The 20,007-nt window shown below is 37.4% G+C and overlaps 4 protein-coding genes across 4 annotated transcripts; all 4 read right to left on the bottom strand.

The window, feature by feature from the left end:
- Window positions 1-4,772: 4,772 nt before the first annotated feature.
- LOC125588950 (protein CYSTEINE-RICH TRANSMEMBRANE MODULE 13-like) lies at window positions 4,773-5,507 on the bottom strand. Its single transcript, XM_048760948.1, has 3 exons — window positions 5,324-5,507; window positions 5,083-5,242; window positions 4,773-4,966 (listed from the first exon to the last, which is right to left on the bottom strand). Exons 1-3 carry the CDS (start codon window positions 5,367-5,369, stop codon window positions 4,921-4,923), a joined length of 252 nt encoding a protein of 83 aa, XP_048616905.1. The 5' UTR covers window positions 5,370-5,507; the 3' UTR covers window positions 4,773-4,920.
- Window positions 5,508-12,930: 7,423 nt separating this feature from the next.
- LOC106431219 lies at window positions 12,931-14,052 on the bottom strand. Its single transcript, XM_013872023.3, has 3 exons — window positions 13,515-14,052; window positions 13,255-13,424; window positions 12,931-13,176 (listed from the first exon to the last, which is right to left on the bottom strand). The coding sequence occupies exons 1-3, from the start codon at window positions 13,765-13,767 to the stop codon at window positions 13,060-13,062; spliced, it is 540 nt and encodes a 179-aa protein (XP_013727477.2). The 5' UTR covers window positions 13,768-14,052; the 3' UTR covers window positions 12,931-13,059.
- Window positions 14,053-15,494: 1,442 nt separating this feature from the next.
- Window positions 15,495-16,212, bottom strand: LOC106426275. The gene has a single exon (XM_013866997.3). It carries the CDS (start codon window positions 16,120-16,122, stop codon window positions 15,655-15,657), a length of 468 nt encoding a protein of 155 aa, XP_013722451.2. The 5' UTR covers window positions 16,123-16,212; the 3' UTR covers window positions 15,495-15,654.
- Window positions 16,213-17,885: 1,673 nt separating this feature from the next.
- LOC106426265 (phytosulfokines 5-like) lies at window positions 17,886-18,761 on the bottom strand. Its single transcript, XM_013866984.3, has 2 exons — window positions 18,317-18,761; window positions 17,886-18,229 (listed from the first exon to the last, which is right to left on the bottom strand). Exons 1-2 carry the CDS (start codon window positions 18,431-18,433, stop codon window positions 18,113-18,115), a joined length of 234 nt encoding a protein of 77 aa, XP_013722438.2. The 5' UTR covers window positions 18,434-18,761; the 3' UTR covers window positions 17,886-18,112.
- Between the last annotated feature and the right edge of the window lie 1,246 nt (window positions 18,762-20,007).

The following is a 20,007-nucleotide window of genomic DNA, read 5'->3' as shown; positions in this document are numbered from 1 at the left end:
GATAAAACTCTGTCGTTTATGTTGTTACGTGGTCTTCAAGCTAGTTGTTTGATCTTTTCAATTTGAATAAGTCGTCCTAGATTGTAGGAGCTAGAGACGTGGTAGTTTAGTTGCTTAGTTGAGCTTTTTACGTTAAGTAGTTGGAGTCATGTAAAGTCTATTTAAGACTATCTCTGTTTCACGTTCAATGCAAGCTTTTCAGATTCAATCTTTGTTCATTCTAAAACCAACAAGTGGTATCAGAGCCACAACGAGACTGAGACAGAGAGAGAGAAGAAAAGATGAGTGAAAAGGATACGTTGATCATACCGAAGTTCGATGGAGATTATGAGCATTGGGCAATGCTCATGGAGAATCTACTCAGGTCCAAGGAGTGGTGGGATCTGATCGAAACAGGGATCAATCGACCGGAGACAAACGTGATCTTAACGGAGGCACAAAGGACAGAGCTAGCTGAGAAGACTGTCAAGGATCATAAGGTTAAGAATTATCTATTCGCTTCGATAGATAAAACTATCCTTAAAACCATCCTAAAGAAGGAGACGTCAAAGGAGCTATGGGATTCCATGAAGAGGAAGTTCCAAGGAAACGAGAGAGTGCAGAGCGCACAACTACAGAGGCTAAGGAGAAACTTTGAAGTACTAGAGATGAAGATGGGAGAGTCGATCACAGAGTACTTCGCAAGAGTGATGGTGGTTGCCAATGACATGCGCAACCTTGGAGAAGATATGCCTGATGCAAAGGTGGTGGAGAAGATACTGAGAACTTTAGTTGATAAGTTCACCTATGTCGTATGCGCCATCGAGGAATCAAACGACATCAAGGAGTTAACGGTAGATGGACTTCAGAGTTCGCTGATGGTACATGAGCAAAATCTCAGCAAGAACACAGGAGAGGAGCAAGCCATGAAGGTTGAGGGACAGTGGAAGTCTGATTATGGCAGAGGAAGAGGAAGAAACCAGAACTTCTCACGAGGACGAGGCAGAGGAGGCTATCAAGGCAGAGGTCGGGGGAGCACAAGCTTCAACAAAGAGCAGATTGAATGCTACAAGTGTCACAAGCTAGGACACTACAAGTTTGAGTGTCCAAGCTGGGACAAGGAGGCAAATTACGCTGAGATGGAGGAAGACATGCTCTTGATGGCACATGTAGACACGGTGGAAGAGTCTCAAGAACATATATGGTTCTTAGACTCTGGTTGTAGCAACCACATGTGTGGAACCAAAGAGTGGTTTGTAGAGTTTGAGAACGACTTCAGTCAGAGTGTCAAGCTCGGAGATGATAGGAGGATGATGGTAGAAGGAAGAGGCAGTCTGAGATTGGAGATAAATGGGATCATCACTGTGATTACATCAGTCTACTACGTGCCAGGACTGAAAAACAATCTCTTCAGTGTGGGTCAGCTTCAGGAGAAAGGGCTTCGGATTATCATTGAAGATGATGTCTGCGAGATCTGGAGCAAGCAGCAGAGGAAGCTGATCATTCAATCGAACATGACCAAGAACCGTATGTTCATGGTACGAGCGTATGTAAAGAAGACTAAAGGAGTGGAGACAAGATGTCTACAAGCAACAACGCCGAATGATCAACTGTGGCACAAGCGATTTGGACATCTGAACACAAGAAGTCTGAGATCACTAGCAGAGAAGGATATGGTAAAAGGCCTACCTAATATCATTCATGATGGAGATGAGGTGGTGTGTGAGATTTGTATGCGGGGAAAACAGAACCGAGAGAGCATTCCAAAAAGGAGTTTGTGGAAATCAACACGGGGACTGCAGCTCGTTCACAGTGACATCTGCGGGCCAATCACACCAACATCAGAGAGTGGGAAGAGGTATATAATCAACTTCATTGATGATTACAGTAGGAAGTGCTGGTCTTACTTCTTGACAGAGAAATCAGAAGCGTTTACAACCTTCAAGGAGTTCAAAGCTGGAGTAGAAAGAGAGTTGGGTCAAGCTCTGGTGTGTCTGAGAACAGACAGAGGAGGGGAGTTCAATTCAAAGGAGTTTGAAGAATATTGCAAGGCGAATGGAATCAAAAGACAGTTAACCGCAGCTTATACTCCTCAACAGAATGGAACCGCAGAGAGAAAGAATAGAAGTGTCATGAATATGACGAGATGCATGCTGTTAGAGAGATCGGTGCCAAGGAGTTTCTGGCCAGAAGCTGCGCAGTATGCAGTGCACATTCTGAATCGGAGTCCTTCAGCTGCAGTAAACGAAGTCACACCCGAAGAGAAGTGGAGCAACAACAAACCATCAGTGGATCATCTCAGAATCTTCGGGTGCATTGCCTACGCTATGGTTCCATACGAAAGGAGAATCAAATTGGACGAGAAGAGCACAAAGTGTGTGTTCTTTGGACTGAGCAAAGAGTCTAAAGCTTATCGTCTGTATGATCCTAAGACGAAAAAGATACTGATAAGTAGGGATGTTCGATTTGATGAGAGCAACGGTTGGGACTGGGAAGCAAAAACAGAGGAGAAGGAACTTGAGTGGGAAGAAACGGTTGAGAATGTCGAACCTGAAGAAGAAGACGGAGAAGAAGGAGAAGGTGGAGAAGAAGAAGAAGGTGGAGAAGAAGGAGAAGGTTCTGGAAATGGAGAGGAAGAAGATGAAGATATAGCTGAGCAAGAAGAAGAAAACACAAATCATGGCTCGGCTCAAACACAAAACGTGGGAGGTTCAAGCAGAAGAAGACAGGCGCCAGTATGGATGAAAGACTACATTTCTGGTAATGCAGGCTTTATCATTGCAGAAGAAGGAGAAGATGTGTTCGCTCTATTCATACCACATGAGGATCCAAGTAGCTTTGAGGAAGCAGAGCAAGAAGAAGTATGGAGAAGAGCTATGGAAGCAGAGATCACGTCGATAGAAGAAAACAGAACGTGGGAACTGATGGAGTTACCTGAAGGTGCAACCGTGATCGGAGTGAAATGGGTTTTTAAAACCAAGCTCAATGAACGAGGAGAGATCGAGAAGTTTAAAGCGAGGTTGGTGGCGAAGGGGTATCATCAGAGAGAGGGTGTGGACTTTCATGAAGTCTTTGCACCAGTGGCAAGATGGGATACCATCAGAATGTTGATAGCTCTAGCTGCAGAGAAAGGTTGGAACGTGTTTCAACTCGACGTGAAGAGTGCGTTTCTACAAGGTGAGCTGAATGAAGCAGTTTACGTTGAACAGCCGAAGGGTTTTGAGATACAAGAGGAGCAAGGGAAGGTATACAAGCTGAAGAAGGCACTCTACGGCCTAAAGCAAGCTCCTAGAGCTTGGTACAGCCGCATAGATGGTTACTTTAAGAAGGAGGGATTTGAGAAGTGTTTCTGTGAGCACACTCTGTTCATAAAGAAAGAAGAACAAGGCGTTTTGGTGGTTAGTCTTTATGTGGATGATCTCATCTATACGGGTAACTCAGAAGCGATGTTGGCACAGTTCAAGGTCTCAATGATGGAGGAGTTTGCAATGAGTGACTTGGGAAAGATGAAGTTCTTTCTGGGAGTAGAGGTGATTCAAGATGAGGAAGGCATCTTCATCAACCAGCAGAAGTATGCAGAAGAAACGCTGATGAAGTATGGAATGCATAACTGCAACTCCGTAAGAAATCCTATCGTACCTGGAAACAAGTTAACTAAAGCTGGAGCAGGAGAAGAAGTAGATGCGACTGAGTTCAAGCAGCTTGTGGGAAGTCTAAGGTATCTAACGGCAAGAAGACCCGACTTGATCTACTCTGTAAACCTGGTGAGCAGGTACATGGAGCGTCCCAATGAGCAACATCTGTTAGCCGCAAAGAGAATTCTGAGGTATGTTCAAGGAACTCCTAACTACGGAATCTTATATAAACGAGGTGGAGAGCAGAAGGTGGTTGGGTTTGTAGACAGTGACTACGCAGGAGATGTAGACGACAGGAAGAGTACGTCAGGGTTTGTGTTTATGATGGGAGGAGGAGCTGTGTCATGGGCATCGAAGAAACAACCTATAGTGACGCTATCAACAACAGAGGCTGAGTTTGTTGCAGCAGCATATGGAGCATGTCAAGCAGTCTGGATGAGGAATGTAATTGAGGAGATTGGATTCAAACAAGGAGAAGGAACGATTCTGTTCTGCGACAACAGTTCAACCATCAAACTGTCAAAAAATCTAGTGCTACATGGAAGAAGTAAGCACATTCATGTGAGGTATCACTTTCTGAGGGAACTGGTGAACGAGGGGACTATACAGCTTGAGTATTGTTCAACTGGAGATCAGCTGTCTGATATCATGACAAAGGCCGTGAAGCTAGAGACATTTGAGAAGCTGAGAGGAAGAATGGGTGTTTGCGCAAAGAAGAAGTAAACTGAAAGGAGCCGTTTCAGTTTAAGGGAAGGATTGAAGGATAAAACTCTGTCGTTTATGTTGTTACGTGGTCTTCAAGCTAGTTGTTTGATCTTTTCAATTTGAATAAGTCGTCCTAGATTGTAGGAGCTAGAAACGTGGTAGTTTAGTTGCTTAGTTGAGCTTTTTACGTTAAGTAGTTGGAGTCATGTAAAGTCTATTTAAGACTATCTCTGTTTCACGTTCAATGCAAGCTTTTCAGATTCAATCTTTGTTCATTCTAAAACCAACAGTTTCTTCATTATTTAGCATCTATGAGATTTTGTCTGAATGGATTGTTTTTTGTATGTTATAATAATATGATGTTGATGATGACAAACACCTCATCTAACACTTCTGATCATTTGCTGATCTACTTCTCAATAGTTTCGAATTCTTGTATATGAAAGAGAGATATGGTCATGGACGAGTCAATAATCCATAAGAATATAACAAAAAAATTCACAAGACAAAAAGAAGATAAAACAACAGAAGAGAGATATTTGAACAAGACAAAGACGGTCTTTACATGATGTAATAATGTAAATAGAATCGTCGACTGCGATCAGAAACAAGCATCCAAGAGACAGCAACAGCAGAGAGCAGCCAAACTGTGATTTACATATATATAAACAGAGCACAAACACATATTATTATTTGGATACTAAACAAACAAAAGATCATTTTAATAAAAAAAAAAAAAAAGATGGAGGGATCAAGAACATACCATCCTTCGAGCATACCGACTTGTTGCTTTTGCTGAGGAGGAGCTTGAGAGTATTGAGGTGGAGGATAACCTTGAGCAGGGTATCCCTGAGCATATCCCGGCGGCGGATAACCGGCGGGAGGATAACCAGTGGGAGGATAAGCGTCCTTAGGAGGATACCCTTTTCAGCAAGAATTCAAGAGAGAGCAAAGATTAAACCAGCAGAGACGATACAAACCGAACTAGAGAGAAGATCTATTACCTTGGGGAGGAGGAGCACCAACTGGATACTGTTGTTGATTATACATCTTTCTTCTTCTTTTGAGTTCTTTGAGCTTTTCTTCTTTCTTTTGTTCTCTCTCTTTCTTTCTTTCCTTTATATAGTATAAGTATATATATTATTTTGTCAAATTCAAACGTTCTTCTTCTTCGTTTCTATTTGATTAGTCATTTATTATAAAGAAAATTATTCTTAAAAAGTCTTTCTTGCATCATAAATATTTACGAATAAATTCCTTTGAAAGTTAGGTGATCTATCTGTTGTTGATACTTGACCTTACAACTTTTGTATTTTAGCTGGTAAATCTTAAAGTTAATATGTTTAAAAACCCAAAAAATTAAGCAATTTATCTTAAAAGCTGGTATGAAAAATATGTTAAAAACCAAAATACTAAACAATTTAGAGAATTTATTATAAAAGCTGGTAAAATCTGAAAGTTAATATTAACTATTTAAATCCTTAGCCTTGTGGTAAAGGGGTTCCAGCTGGAGTTTTCGTCATGAGTTTGATTCTCTTTGACCATTCATAGACGCTTTAAAGGGCAAGAAAACCCGGAATTCTATAGGTTTCTTGGTGATTAGTCTTTGGGACTAGAAAGCTTTTGGGATCACACCAAAGTTATCAAAAAAAAAAACCTTATTTAAAACATGATTAATTTGTTGGCAGATTATGTTTGAACTTAAAATTATACTTTCCTCATAATATAACAACAGCAAGAAAACAAATTAGATACGACCTCCTTTGGTTGAATAAGAAGATGGCTTTTATGATCCACCCACATGTTTATTGCAGGTTTTTTAGGTTGGGGTTTTTAGCGTAATATAAAATACAGTCTTTTACTTTTTAACTAAGAAAGTTAAAAAACGTTTTTTTTTTTTTTTTTGACAGCAAGAAAATTTACAGACTCATATAGACTCTGTAAACCAATGTGGTAACTCCGCATCCATGTGTACGACGAAAGACGGTTGTGTCCGAGCACTACGTGCCAAGCGATCCGCCTTTATGTTTTCCGTCCTTGGAACATGAACAATCTCTGAGTTGGTAAAGCTTCTTCTCAAAAACTTAATGTCATCCAGGTAGCTTTCAAATGCCGGCCATTCTTCTGGTTCAGAAACCATCTTCACCAATTGAGAACAATCCGTTGCAAACGTGACCCGGTACTGTCGTAAGTTCTTCATACACTCCATTGCCCAAATTAGAGCCTCCAACTCCGCATGAAGAGGTGAAAGACTTGCCCTTACATTTCTTGCCCCTAACAAACCCTCAAACTCCGGAAGCGTGCTGAACCAGCCTTGTCCTGAGAAATAATCCTTGTCTTTCCAAGAACCGTCAATGAAACACCATCTTCCTGTAGTCTGTGAGTTAACTCTGAACTGCGCTTCAGGGGCCATCCTGGAATCATTAACAATTTGTGCCTCCGCCCAAAGTGTTGATTCCAATTCAGCTAAGTTTAGCGTTTCTCTCGGGTCAACATCAATATTACTAAAAACTTTATTATTCCGACCCTTCCAAATGTACCATAGAATCCATGCAAACTGATGATCCTCCATTTTTGGATTAACTCTCCAAAACAGATGATCCATATTAGCAAATATCGAGCCCAAAGGGAAAATATTTGGGTTCGATGGAATCTTAGATAGTGCCCACACTTGTCGTGCCGGAGGACATTCAAAAAACACATGATTTATTGATTCTTCCGGATCACCACACCTTGCACATCTTGTATCTCCTTGTATTCCACGTGATTTTAAATTTTTGGTCACTGCTATACAACCTGTCAACAACTGCCATAGAAAATGCCTTAACTTTGGAGGACACTTCACTTTCCAGCAGAATGCCTTAAGAATATCCACGTTGGGTCCATAAAATTCTGGTTGTTTCTCCTTATCAGGATATATCCTTTCAATTTGATACCCTGATTGTACCGTGTATCTTCCATTTTCAGTGAAATGCCATCCATTTCTATCATCCAACAGATTTCTACTCAGAGGAAGACTTTCAATCATTTTTGCATCATTGGGTTCCACCAAAGTCCTAATTGCCTGTAAATTCCATGTTCGGGATTCCTGATGAATGAGGGAATCCACTGTGAGGTCCGGGTAGCTATCGTGAAAATTTTTGTTTGCTGGTCTCGGGCGAGTGGATGGGAGCCAGGGATCATTCCATACTGAGATAGATGACCCTGTTCCAACCCTTTTAATTAGTCCTTTACAAACCAGAGATCTAGCAGAGATAATACTCCTCCAGCCATACGACGGGGAATATGAGCGAATCGGTTCCAGGGGTGAAGCATTCCTGTAGTACCGTCCTTTGAAGATTCGCGAGAAAAGAGAATTTGGCTTCTCAATCAGCCTCCACAGCTGCTTTCCCAACATTGCTGTATTAAAATCCGTCAAATCCTTGAAACCTAGCCCACCATGATCCTTATGGGCACATAATTTATCCCATGATTTCCAATGCATACCCCTTGTACTTCCTCCTGGGCTCCACCAAAACTGAGCTACTGCACTCGTTAACTTCTTCACTATAGCTTTCGGTAGTCGATACACCGACATCACATGATTTGGCAGAGCCGTGATAACCGACTTAATAATCACCTCTTTTCCCCCTTTTGTAAAAAATCGAAGAGTCCAGCCATTCACCCTATTATTCAGACGATCTTGTACAAAACCAAACACTTGAACCTTAGATCCCCCTAAACTTTCTGGCAAACCTAAATAAGAACCCATACCTCCTAGGTTCTGAATCCCCAAAATATCTCTCAACTCTTGCCTATTGGATTCCTCAATTTTATGTCCAAATTGAATTGAGGATTTCTGAAAGTTGATTTGTTGTCCTGATACAGTCTCATACTCCTTTAGTATCCTAAGAATAGTCTGACACTCTTCTTTGTTTGCCTTACAGAAGAACAAACTATCATCTGCAAATAGCAAATGAGAAACTGGTGGACACGCTCTTGCTACCTTCATACCAGTTAAATGTTTCTCCCGCTCCGCTTTTTTTATATTCGTGATTAAAGCCTCAGTACACATAATAAATAAATAAGGAGATAATGGATCTCCTTGACGTAATCCCCGCTGAGGTATTATAAGGCCTCTCGGTTGCCCATTAAGAAGAACTCTATATTGAACTGAAGATATACACCCTCGCATTAATTTAACCCAATGAGAATCAAATCCCATTTTTTGAAGAAGAGCCTCGATAAAATCCCACTCTACCCGATCATATGCCTTACTCATATCCGTTTTAATTGCCATAAACTTATTTTGACAGGATTTGTTGGTTCGTAAACCATGGAACATTTCCTGTGCAATAAGAATATTATCCGATATTAACCTTCCTGCCACAAAAGCCGATTGTGTTTCTGAAATTAGATGGGGAAGACAATTCTTCAACCTTTGGCACAACACTTTCGAGATAATCTTATAACCAACGTTACATAGACTTATCGGTCTCAGTTCCGTCATCCTTGTAGGTCTTTCTATTTTTGGTATCATGCAGATATTAGTTATGTTCAACCGTGAATCCATATTTCCTGTAACCAAGAAATTATTTACCAACTCAACCACATCCTTTTTAATGACATTCCAGGAGTGCTGAAAGAAGAGAGCCGTCATTCCATCTGGGCCTGGCGCCTTCTCTGGATGCATCATGAATAAAGCTTGACGGACTTCTTCCTCCGTTGCTACTCGCAGTAGCATAAGATTCATCTGTGGGGAAATTGATGGTCCTATCTCCTCCAAAAAACTATCAAACTCCCCCGGGTTAGTTGAACTAAACAAACCATCAAAATAATCTACCACCACCTTTTCCACACCATTTTCTTCTGTAACCCAATTACCCGCCTCATCATAGAGACCCACTATTTTATTTCGGATCCGACGTTGCTTTGTCAAAGCATGATAAAACTTAGTATTAAGATCCCCAGATGAATGCCACATATTCCTACTCTTCTGATGCCAGTATTCCTCCTCATCCTTATAGGCCTCTTGTAATTTCTTGGAAATGTCAATAATATCCTCTTGTGTTTTATTGTCATCTGTTTGTACTTCTTCCAGTGCCTTTTGGAGATCCTGAATTTTGTCTTTTCCATATGGTTGGTTGTTTTTTCGCCATGAAGATATTTCATGCCGACAATTATTAATCTTAGTAATAAAATCTGCTGATGATCCTTCCTGATTTTCTGTCCAACCCGATACAATTGATTCCATGAGTCCCTCTTGGCCAATCCATCGCTTATCAAACCTGAACTGTCCTCTTCTCCTTCTTGTTAATTTATCTTCTAAAAAAGCTACCACAGGTCGATGATCTGAGCCCACCAGCCTCAAATATTCTGTATAAGAGTATGGGAAAAGTGTATGCCATTCCTCATTAGCCAAGGCTCTATCCAGTCGGCATCTGACTGTAAAAGCTCCTTTCCCTTTACCTCTCCGTCCTTGCCATGACATTTTGTTACCACGAGCTGGGAATTCCAATAAACCACTGTTCCTTATCATATTATTAAAAGGAATAAAAGAGGTTGCACTTCGTAAAGGTCCCCCATCCTTTTCATGATTCCCGGTAATTTCATTTAGATCACCAATTACAAACCAAGGATCAGACCTTGCGAGTCCATACCTAGTCAATCTTTCCCATACATGTTCTCTTAGCTCTTGAACCGGATCTCCATAAACAAAGGTAAGGAAAACTTGTTTTCCATTGCTCACTGCTTCAATATCAATCATTCTATTGCTAGAGTAAAGAATCTTTACTTGATACTCATTGTTATAAAAAAGAGCTAAACCACCACTCCTCCCATTCGGATCCACCGTAACCAGACTATCGTATCCAAAGTGAGATTGAAATTTCTGAACAAATTCAAAATCCTGTTTCGTTTCCGATAAAAACAAAAAGTCTGGTTTATGTTTTTGCCGTATTTCCCGTAAATAACTTATGGTCCAATGACTTCCAAGTCCTCTGCAATTCCAGCTTAGTATTTTCATATAAAAAAATATATTTTTAAGCGGAAAGGCTTAGGTGTGATGCCACCCAGAAACCAACCAATGTTACACCTCCACACACACCTGCCAAACCCTCGCTCACATTGTCGCAATCCCACATGCTGATTCCAATTAGTATACCATTGTATCCATAACCAAACCTCACCACGAATCCATTCCGGCCACATATGTTTATTATTTAAACCAGCCAAGTTCAATTTATATTTCAATAACCATAAACTCCAATACCTCCAGGACTCTCTAATAAGAGAAACCGCTTTCAAACTAAAGCTTAAAGATTTCAAACTAACAACAACAAAATTTCCTGACCAGACAATGATATTAAATTGTATTATCAACTCTCCCACACCAAGCCTCATCTTAGTATACGTATAATGCTTCTCCCTGGAGTTCACTTCAAGATATGAGAATCCAAATAAATCTATCATTTGTTCATACCACTTTGATACCAAGAATATTATATCCTCTACTACCATCTCCAACACCCTAACTGATCTGTTTATTTTTACACTCCATACCAAAATAATATTAAGAAAAAAACAAGCAGTAGTGGTATTGTTGTATCTGTCTCTGATCCATCTTTCCCACGAATTCCAGAATATACCTCCATACAAACCAAGCATCCCTAAATTTCCCAAATAAACCTGCAAAGTAACCGTGAAGAGACTCACCCGATGAGCCAAAAAACAAAACAAAAGCAGTTCCCTTTTGTTCTCTTGCAGAAACAAAAGCAATTCCTTTTCATTCCCCTGATACACTCTTTGCCAATCCACTAGACCCCACCAAACCGTGCCTCCCGCCCCAGAATCCCAACGTCGTGAGATCCTGAAAAGCCAAGATCGCCTCATGTCTTTTAAATAAGAAATATAAGAGAATTTTTAGTTTTTTTAATTAAAAGCTAAAAGAATGTATCTTATATTACGTTAAGAACCTAAACCTAAGAGACCAACAATAAACATGATCTAAGAAACAGTGCTCGTTGCATTGTCTACACACAAACATGATACACACAGCCTAAATAAAAGAACCAATTAACATCGTTACTACAAACATCGTGGTGATAACATCGACTAAAAGCTAAAACATTAACAAAATCATCAAAGAAGAAAGTTTACTTTCACACTGTGGAGACTTTCGCAACGTATTGTTGTTTTCTCACAAAAAAACATTACACATTAGCTTATTACTGATTTCAGTTTACGTTCAGGATGTTTTAGATAATCACAAATCATCGTTGATTCTCGGTATTCTAATTAGGCTACTACAGTCAAGCTAGGCCCATTCCTCTACAGTTTCATATGGATATTACACTTTCTTATTTGGCCCATCTGTTATTGATTTTATGTGTGCGAGTGCGTCTATGTAGTTACGACTTGCATGTGATGCATTATGATTTGAAATACAGGTTTTTTTTAATCAATTACTTTCATTTATCAACCCGAGAAACGGTAAACTTAACTGATGATAATTACAAACTTGATTCGAACAAAATTTTCCAATTCAAATATTACAACACTAGCTTTGTTCCCCACCAAACCAACACATTCCACTAGAGTGCCCCAAAATCCTTAGAAAATCATTAACCGTCTTCAACCGTCGATGATTATCATTCAAAAGGTGAGGTTTATTTGGTTGCTTCGGATGCCGGTCTTTTTCGTGTCATCGCTGGAGTAGCTTGTCTGTAACAATCTTCAAGCTTGTTTTCACCACTGACATTAAGAACTGAAACAGAATTGCAACGTTAAACAATAATATTAGTACTTAGTATTAACCTAAGGACGATTATTATTGAAACTGAAGATGATTGAGCTGTTAATTACCTTATCTCTAGTTTTATATTATTTTCCCACACATTCCATCTATTAAATTATATATGGTCGGTTAATCGGTATTTTCCTAAAGAACCGGTGATTGCTTGCTGTTTATAACTTACATGGGAAAAAATACCTACATGTTCGAGCTCTTTTTGCAAAAGAATATGTATGGACATTTAGGTTTCCTCAAATTAAACATAATTTAAAGACATTAAACTGATCTCTAAAGGTCGAAAGATGATTCAACTCCTATTTGAAGGCTGATCGGTCTGTAAGACTCCGATTACATTGCGTCTAGTTAACCGAACCAAATTGAATTATGCATCAGTCATTGGCATATTGACTTCTTTAACTATGATTGAGAAAAGAGGCCCGACCAAATGAGCTGCCTAACAAATTTTTAAAGCAACCAAATATGATTACAAATTAATATATTCATAACTATGATCATTTGTCTTTCGTTTAGAAACTTTTTAAGCGCCTATCATTTGGTTAGAGGAACGGTAGTTAACGACTAAACATCTTAATTTATGATTGGTTGTATGGATGATTTATGGTATTACGTAAAATCAAATTAGGTTGAACACAAACAACAATATCCATGGGTACAACAAACTGTCGGTTTGCATATAATTTTTGAAAGTGAGTGTATCTTACAAGTTATGCATTGTATAAACAGGGGAATAAATCAATTAATAATGTTTGCGATTTTGAATCTGCAAGTGATTTTGCATATTAATAAGCTTTTAAATCTCGAATATATTGAACGTTAGGACAGCTAAAGTTCTTTAACATATTTTGAATCTTCATTAAAGCATATATAACACTAATAACATCGCTTTACATAAAACTTTAATGTCAATGTTGTCGGATAGCTTCAAGGAATATCTACGCTTTTAAAGTCTCATGAGGGTCCAAGTTCCGGAATGCTGTGTAAAGCTGGCCTCCAGCCACCTCCACCTCTTCCTCCGCTTTGGCTCCGCCTTATAATAAACCCATCTACACCGTCTTCTCCGGCGACCTATATTATAATGCACTATTCTACACGTTACATAATACGGTCCTGGCTGATATTATGAGAGCATGGACATGCACTTACCGTATCGTTAGCCACATTTTCACTCGGATCAGATTGACGGTTGATCCGACCCGTTTCTTGACCCGTCTTCTGCTTGTGTTTCTTCCTCTTCTTCAGCTCGAGTCCTCCTCCTTCTTTCATTAGCTTCCCAAGTTTCACACACTTCTTCGTCGCAAACTCATTCAAAACCTCTGTTTATAAAAAACCCATTCACATTTTTTTCAATAAAAATAATATTTTCTATATTTTAAAAAACAAAACAGCGGGAGTTGAATGCATACCTTCAAAGCTGACGAGACGATAAACATGTCCGATGAGTAAAGTGTCATCTGGTCGAAGGAGCTTGAGCTGCTTCAAGGGAGATCCTTTCTCGTTCCTCAATGTCGGTGATGACACTACCACCGCAACGTAATGACCAGGATTGGATTTCATGACGTCGCTTGCGGTCACCGACCAGTAAATCCTCTCAACCTTGTTCTCCGACGGGTGATGGATCAAAACCGTCGCTGCCTCCGCCGCTTGACAGTTCCCCATTTTAAAATTTTCGCTGATATGTGAAAGAAGAAAAGAACAAAAGTTTTGATGTTTTTTTTGGTTGGGTTCTTGTCTGAAACTGAAGTATATAAAGAGAATATGTTAACAAAAGATGTCGATGGAGATTAAACGATGAGGTTAATAAATACAGAGGTTGGGGGTGGTCAATCTATTTTCCATATTTAATGTTAATGACAGATGAATGCAATGGGAAATTATTAAATGTTATTAATGATATGCATATCACAACCAATGACTTGATTAACTATATGTTTAATTCTTTTGAATTATTAAGTTGACCAGAGTTTATGGTATCCCGTTAATAACATAAATGGATTGTAAATTTAATAACTGACCATCGTTTTACAATGTCATTCAACAATTGGAATTTAGGAAATATATATATTGACTATTTTTCTTTTTAAGTATATATTGATGCTTTGATAACTAATTCAGATATATTTTAATACGTTAGAAAATTTAAAAGGAAGCGTGTTGATTTGGAGTTACAGCATAGTATCAGACTGATACCCTATCATAATCGCAGTACCAAAAGACACTGCAAACTTTATCTTCGCTAGATCTGTTCCCACTTTTTTATTTATACTTTGCTGGACTTTATAATATATACTTTTTTATATTTTATATAACATGCTCTGGTATGCTGGGCTTTAGAATATCTTAATGGGCCAGAGAAACAAAATATAATCTGAAGTTAAAATCTATTTCTTACTAAGCTGATCCATATTTAAGTCCAGCACGTGTTACAGCTTAAAAACACAAAACATAAACCCAAGTCTGATACATATCAAAAAGCATTTGAGTATCTCCAAAAACTATATAATTTCAAATATGAATTTTTCGCTCTCGATCCTTTTTTTTCTCGAAACTTTAATTTTTTTTAATTTTGAGCAGTAAAACCTTAAATTTGTAGTCAATGATCAAAACTTCAAATTTAAAGTTTCATATTTTTATTTAAATTTTCGTCCTTACAATTATATATCACATTAATGATCTTTAAATATATTTTTTTATCGTTTTAATTCTTAAAATTTGTGTATCTCATAAATATTACAATTTTTTTTATAAATTTAAGTGTTACACATAAAATTAAATAAAAATTTTAAAATAATATAAAATCTTCTAAAACTAGATTTAGACAACAACAATGTTACAAAAAAAAACTTAAAAATGCACTACTTGATCATATATAAAATATTTATGGAATAATATGGTATTTACTCGTAATTTAATTATGTATTTCTATGTAATTTTTTTAATGTAACATTTTATTAATTAATATTGCTATAATATTTTTATGTATGTATTAGTTATTTATAATTTTTTGTGATTTGAAATTAATTATGACAAAAATAAAGATAATAGCATAAAATATAAATGATTTTGAAATTTTATCTTTTGAGAAAAACATCTTTGAACTTCAAATACGAAATTTTGTAAATTAAAATGTCTTTTCGGAGATTCTCTAATAAACGGAGAAACAAAGATGGTTCACCAGCTCTGCATAGCATCTTCTCCATCAGCTTTGATTGGTTTGCTGAACATATACTGACTCTGATACTCTAAAAGGTACTGCATGGATCTCCTCGCATCATTACTAATGGTACCCCTAATGTTTTTGTTACCCGTAACTTTTTATTTTGCTACACACACACACACCCCCCCAAGAGAGTTATTTTATTTGTTATGTTCACGTTGGTGTCGTGTTAGGAGAGAAGGTTCCTACATGTATTGAAATTTATATACTAACAAGAAACCTGTAAGCACAACAACTTAACAATGAAAACAAAATCAATCCCTTTAAAAATCAACGAGAAAGAGGAAAACAAAACGAAAAATTCAAAGGGTCTTTACTTTTTTTTTCTTTTATCTTGGACGTATAGTAAAAACTCTATCTGTTTTTCGTTTCTTGAATTTGTCAAATAGCAAATCCTCTTCTTCGAACTTATCACAAGCCTGCTCTTCATCGATCCTTCCCATCACTATGCAGCTATAGTTTCTTCGGAGGTCCAACGGTCCTCCAGTCGCCACCGTGATTTCTCCACCACCACGTGAGTAGTCCGAGACAAACCGGCAGCGTTCACGTGTCGCTGCCGTCGTCGTGGACGAATTGAGTGTGAAGCTACGAGGGAGAGTGGTGCTTGGTTCTTCGCAGATTTGGAAATTACCAGCCGGCAAACCGAAACCGCCGGAGCCACCACCACCACGAATATAACCGGCGGAGCATGATGTCATGCTACGTATGTAGGCATCACGTGCCATGATCAAAAAACGAACCGGAGATTTCACCAGTTTTGCTAGGTTGCTCTCTTTCTTCATCTTTTTAGCTTTCATGATTTCAAGTGAAATAAAAAATACAAGACTGAAATAAATTATATAAGAGACAAGATGCCGTCCATGGACTTCGATATAAATGTGCCCTTCAATATATACGAAAATAAATTTATAAGTGTATATATAATAAATGTATATAGGTGGATGTTTACAGCTTGGGGGATACTTATCTTACAAAAAACAATATAATATGGATCTAGTTTACTTTCTTTAAGTCAAAATGGGGTTGAAGTTGCAAACCACAGGCCGGCAATCGATCTTTTAATATTTTATAAAGCTTGAAACACATATCGTGGAGTGTTTAAGCTAATAGCAAGTATTAACATTTTAGTTTTCTTTTTCAAAATCCAAGTTGGGATATATCCATTCAAAATTGCCAAGTACTCATCAATATGTCATTAATTAACACGTATTATCTACAGATGGATTGGGATATGACACCAAACTTCATATACATCTCATTTTAAACAATGAAAATACTGAAAACTACGACGGGGAGTGAAAGATTGGTTAGAGTCGCGCGACTTGAATTTAGTATAGTGATACAAATTTCATTATCATGCCACCCATTTGTCAAATAAATGTTGCTTCAACTTATAGTTTCTTCTAAACAAATGTTTTACACGGAATGCATTTATGTAGGTCAGCTTGAGATGTCAACAATCAATTTTGTATGCTAACTTTATATATTTCGATTATAACATGCCAACCGATAATAAAAGCATTCACAAAATCACAATATATAGTAGTCTCTCACAAAACTTTTTCAATAAAAATAATAATAAACAAATTTAAAAAAAAAGGAAAAAGAGAAAAAGATTTGAGAAATATTCATCAAAATTTTCATTTGACAAAATGATTTCAAATGTATCGAAACATTTTATATCACAAGAAAATCTTTTCTCCAATGACTTAGGGCATCTCCATCCATACTCTATTGTTTTCTCTAAAATGGAGTAAAAGTGAATTTGGACTAAGGAATGCTTCAATCCAACTTCATATTTCACTGCATAATAAAATTTACTCCATAAATGGAGTAATCTATTTTTGTTTGTTCATCACTCCATTATAGAGTGGGAAATGGAGTAGGATTGGAACAATTTTACTTCATTTTCACATTTACTCAATTTTGGAAGAAAAAATAGAGTTTTACATTGGAGATGCTCTTATAATTAAAATATGTTTTGAAAATCAAGTTCTCCCAAAAATTTAATTATGATCAAACTTTGAGGAATATGTACTAAGATCGTTAACATAGAAAAATTATTTGTTGAATCATGTGTATGTCATTGACCTAGGTAGTTATTGATAAGTCTGTGGTAATATTTTCAATATCCACACAATGATTTCAGAGTATGTATGTCTACAATCTACGTATACATATATGGAGCCATGGAGGTGTCTTATTATTTGACAGGTGTGTGCTTTTATTATCTTTAGTTTGTGTGTGAGGTTTTAAAAAATGTTGCTGTATATATCAAAAATAGGGACTTAATATATACAAGAAACTCAACTGTTTTCATTTAAGACAACTAAAAAGTAATGAAGATGTGATAAATTATTAGCTTGTTTGGGTTGATGTATAACTCTAAATAATACTCCCTCCATTCTGGAATATAAGATGCTTAAAAGGATTTTGATGTCTCAATACATAAGATATTTTCATATTTTTAGGTAAACTTTAACTTTTAATTTATAGTTTGAATGATAATTTTTAATAAAAATTAACTTGAATATGTGTGTTTTTACTAAAACAACTTATATTTAGAAACAGAGTGACTAGCTAGGTATCACTTCGTATTATAGTCGAAAAAGAAACCATACTACTAGTACCTAACTTTTCCACTAATAATCAATACACATATTTTCAGATCAAGTGATATAGATAAATACAAATGTGAAGTAGTTTGACTGATAATAAAGAAAATACAATGATACAATATATCATTACCAAAGTATTCCAATGAATGATTATAAGCTAATTAATCATTTAGGGATTGTGGTTTTGTGTGTAGATGTAATCAGTATGAGCAGCCAAAGTTCTTCGTATCAAGAAGCACTCTTCTTCTCCAACACCTTCGCAGTTTTCCTCTCCTTGTTCTAATTTCTGTACAAATTTAAATTGTTTATATCTCCACATGTTTATTAATTCACTATAAATAGAATAAGAAGAGTGATGGTGAGGTTGGGAGACCTCAACGGAGATTTCTCCCGGATAAACGGACGTTGGAGTAGGCTGGGCTGATGCGTTTGTTTGCGTGGAGCAGAGGAGGAGAACAATGATAAAGAAGAAAGTTGTGAACTTAGCCATTTTATGATATGACTAAGTACTATACGGTTTCTGTTAGTTATTAAGTAGATCAGATCAAATATATCGCGAGAGAGGTGATGACTTAAGATGGGAGGAACTTGTATGAGATTTAGGTTAGTATTTGGGGAGTATTTATAGAGAAAACATGAGATGCGATAAAGGTTCAGCAGAAACCTGAGCCATATAATCTTGAGTAAGTGTGCGTCATGAAACCATTACATACCAAACACGCGCATGTATATTTTTAATTGCTAAAATTGACTTATATATGAAAATAAAAGATATGTAATTAAACCATTGTTTTTGGTTGGTGAATCAGGCAGTTTCTGGTGAAATTGATCAATGAAGGAGTCAACTATATCTTAAATACCTACATACATAAATAGAAGAAAGTTGGTGGCGGATGTATCTGTACACTCTGAGATTCACCTAATGATTCTCGTGTGAAGTTAGTTGCAGTATACACTAACGAGTGTCGTCGTTAATTACTTATAAAGCATTTCGCTGGTTGTAAATTGTAATTAGTGAATAGTTGGCTATTTCCAACGGCCCCCCCGGGAATTCCTTCCTTTAATTCCATTATTTTTGTTGTTGGTAAGTAATTACTTTACACATACATGTGATACGTTGGCTTATATTAGTACATCGTATCTCTTTATATTGTTTAGTTCAAATGTTTAGATACATGTGCGGTGGTGATAGAAACCATCAAATCTAGTGCAAACAAGAAGAACCGAGATAAAATACTGTGTTGTGTTTGACGTTTTCATTTATATATCTTTCTATCCTTTCGGCCATCCATTGTAAACAAACATGATGTTTCATTTACATATTGTTACAGATTTGATGTAATCTTTTATCAAATATACAGTTAAAAGTGTTTTCATATGTTTAATTATCAGCGTTATTTTAACTGTTATCGTTTTGTTTTTCTTTGTAGCGAATCTTATATTACAAACTCAAGATCGACCATCCGTAGATAGAGATGTCAAACAGGTTTATTCATTCCGTTCCATTCCGCGGCGGATTAGTTGTCGAGCGGGTCACAACGGATCATCCAACAGGACGCCTCCTTATCAAACCGCCTGTGTTACGGCTTCTTTTATGAATGTTTAAGTAGAAGAGTTGTGTAAGAGAATTGAAGAGAGCTCAATAAGCTTCATTAAAGTCTTATCAAAATCAATGCCACAAAGCTCTGATATCTTGCATATTTACATTGTTTTATCCATTCATTCATAAACATTTTCATCATATAGATTAGGATTTAGACATGTTTAGGTTGCATTTTGCATACATATGTCTCTATCAGGTATTTGAGTACCACATGGAGTTTCTGGAGACATTTGGGTGCATTTGGAGCTCAAAGGAGTGTTTAGAGTGGTCATTGGGCGAGCAAGGCATGGGGAGCGACCAGTCCGGAGCGACACCACCAAGTCGCTCTGACCTCCCTATTGGAGCGACCTTACCAGAGCGACAGGGAGAAGTCGCTCGCGGTTTCATCACTCGGAGACGCGAGAACGAGCCCGGAGCGACCTCCCGGAGCGACACCACGAAGTCGCTGTGTCCCACTTTCC

This window comes from Brassica napus, chromosome A2, assembly GCF_020379485.1.
Source record: "Brassica napus cultivar Da-Ae chromosome A2, Da-Ae, whole genome shotgun sequence".
NCBI lineage: Eukaryota > Viridiplantae > Streptophyta > Magnoliopsida > Brassicales > Brassicaceae > Brassica > Brassica napus.
This window is presented reverse-complemented; position numbering and strand designations above follow the sequence as displayed.

Bases quoted from the DNA above. Each gene is read 5' to 3' on its own strand.
- LOC106426265 (XM_013866984.3), bottom strand. From the start codon at position 18,433: ATGGCTAAGTTCACAACTTTCTTCTTTATCATTGTTCTCCTCCTCTGC. The intron at 18,230-18,316 runs GTCTCCCAACCT...AAATTTGTACAG, and splicing joins CGGGAGAAATCTCCGTTGAG to AAATTAGAACAAGGAGAGGA.
- LOC106426275 (XM_013866997.3), bottom strand. From the start codon at position 16,122: ATGAAAGCTAAAAAGATGAAGAAAGAGAGCAACCTAGCAAAACTGGTG.
- LOC125588950 (XM_048760948.1), bottom strand. From the start codon at position 5,369: ATGTATAATCAACAACAGTATCCAGTTGGTGCTCCTCCTCCCCAAG. The intron at 5,243-5,323 runs GTAATAGATCTT...CTTGCTGAAAAG, and splicing joins TGGTGCTCCTCCTCCCCAAG to GGTATCCTCCTAAGGACGCT. The intron at 4,967-5,082 runs GTATGTTCTTGA...TGTAAATCACAG, and splicing joins GTCGGTATGCTCGAAGGATG to TTTGGCTGCTCTCTGCTGTT.
- LOC106431219 (XM_013872023.3), bottom strand. From the start codon at position 13,767: ATGGGGAACTGTCAAGCGGCGGAGGCAGCGACGGTTTTGATCCATCAC. The intron at 13,425-13,514 runs GTATGCATTCAA...TTTTATAAACAG, and splicing joins TCGTCTCGTCAGCTTTGAAG to AGGTTTTGAATGAGTTTGCG. The intron at 13,177-13,254 runs GTAAGTGCATGT...ATTATAATATAG, and splicing joins AAAATGTGGCTAACGATACG to GTCGCCGGAGAAGACGGTGT.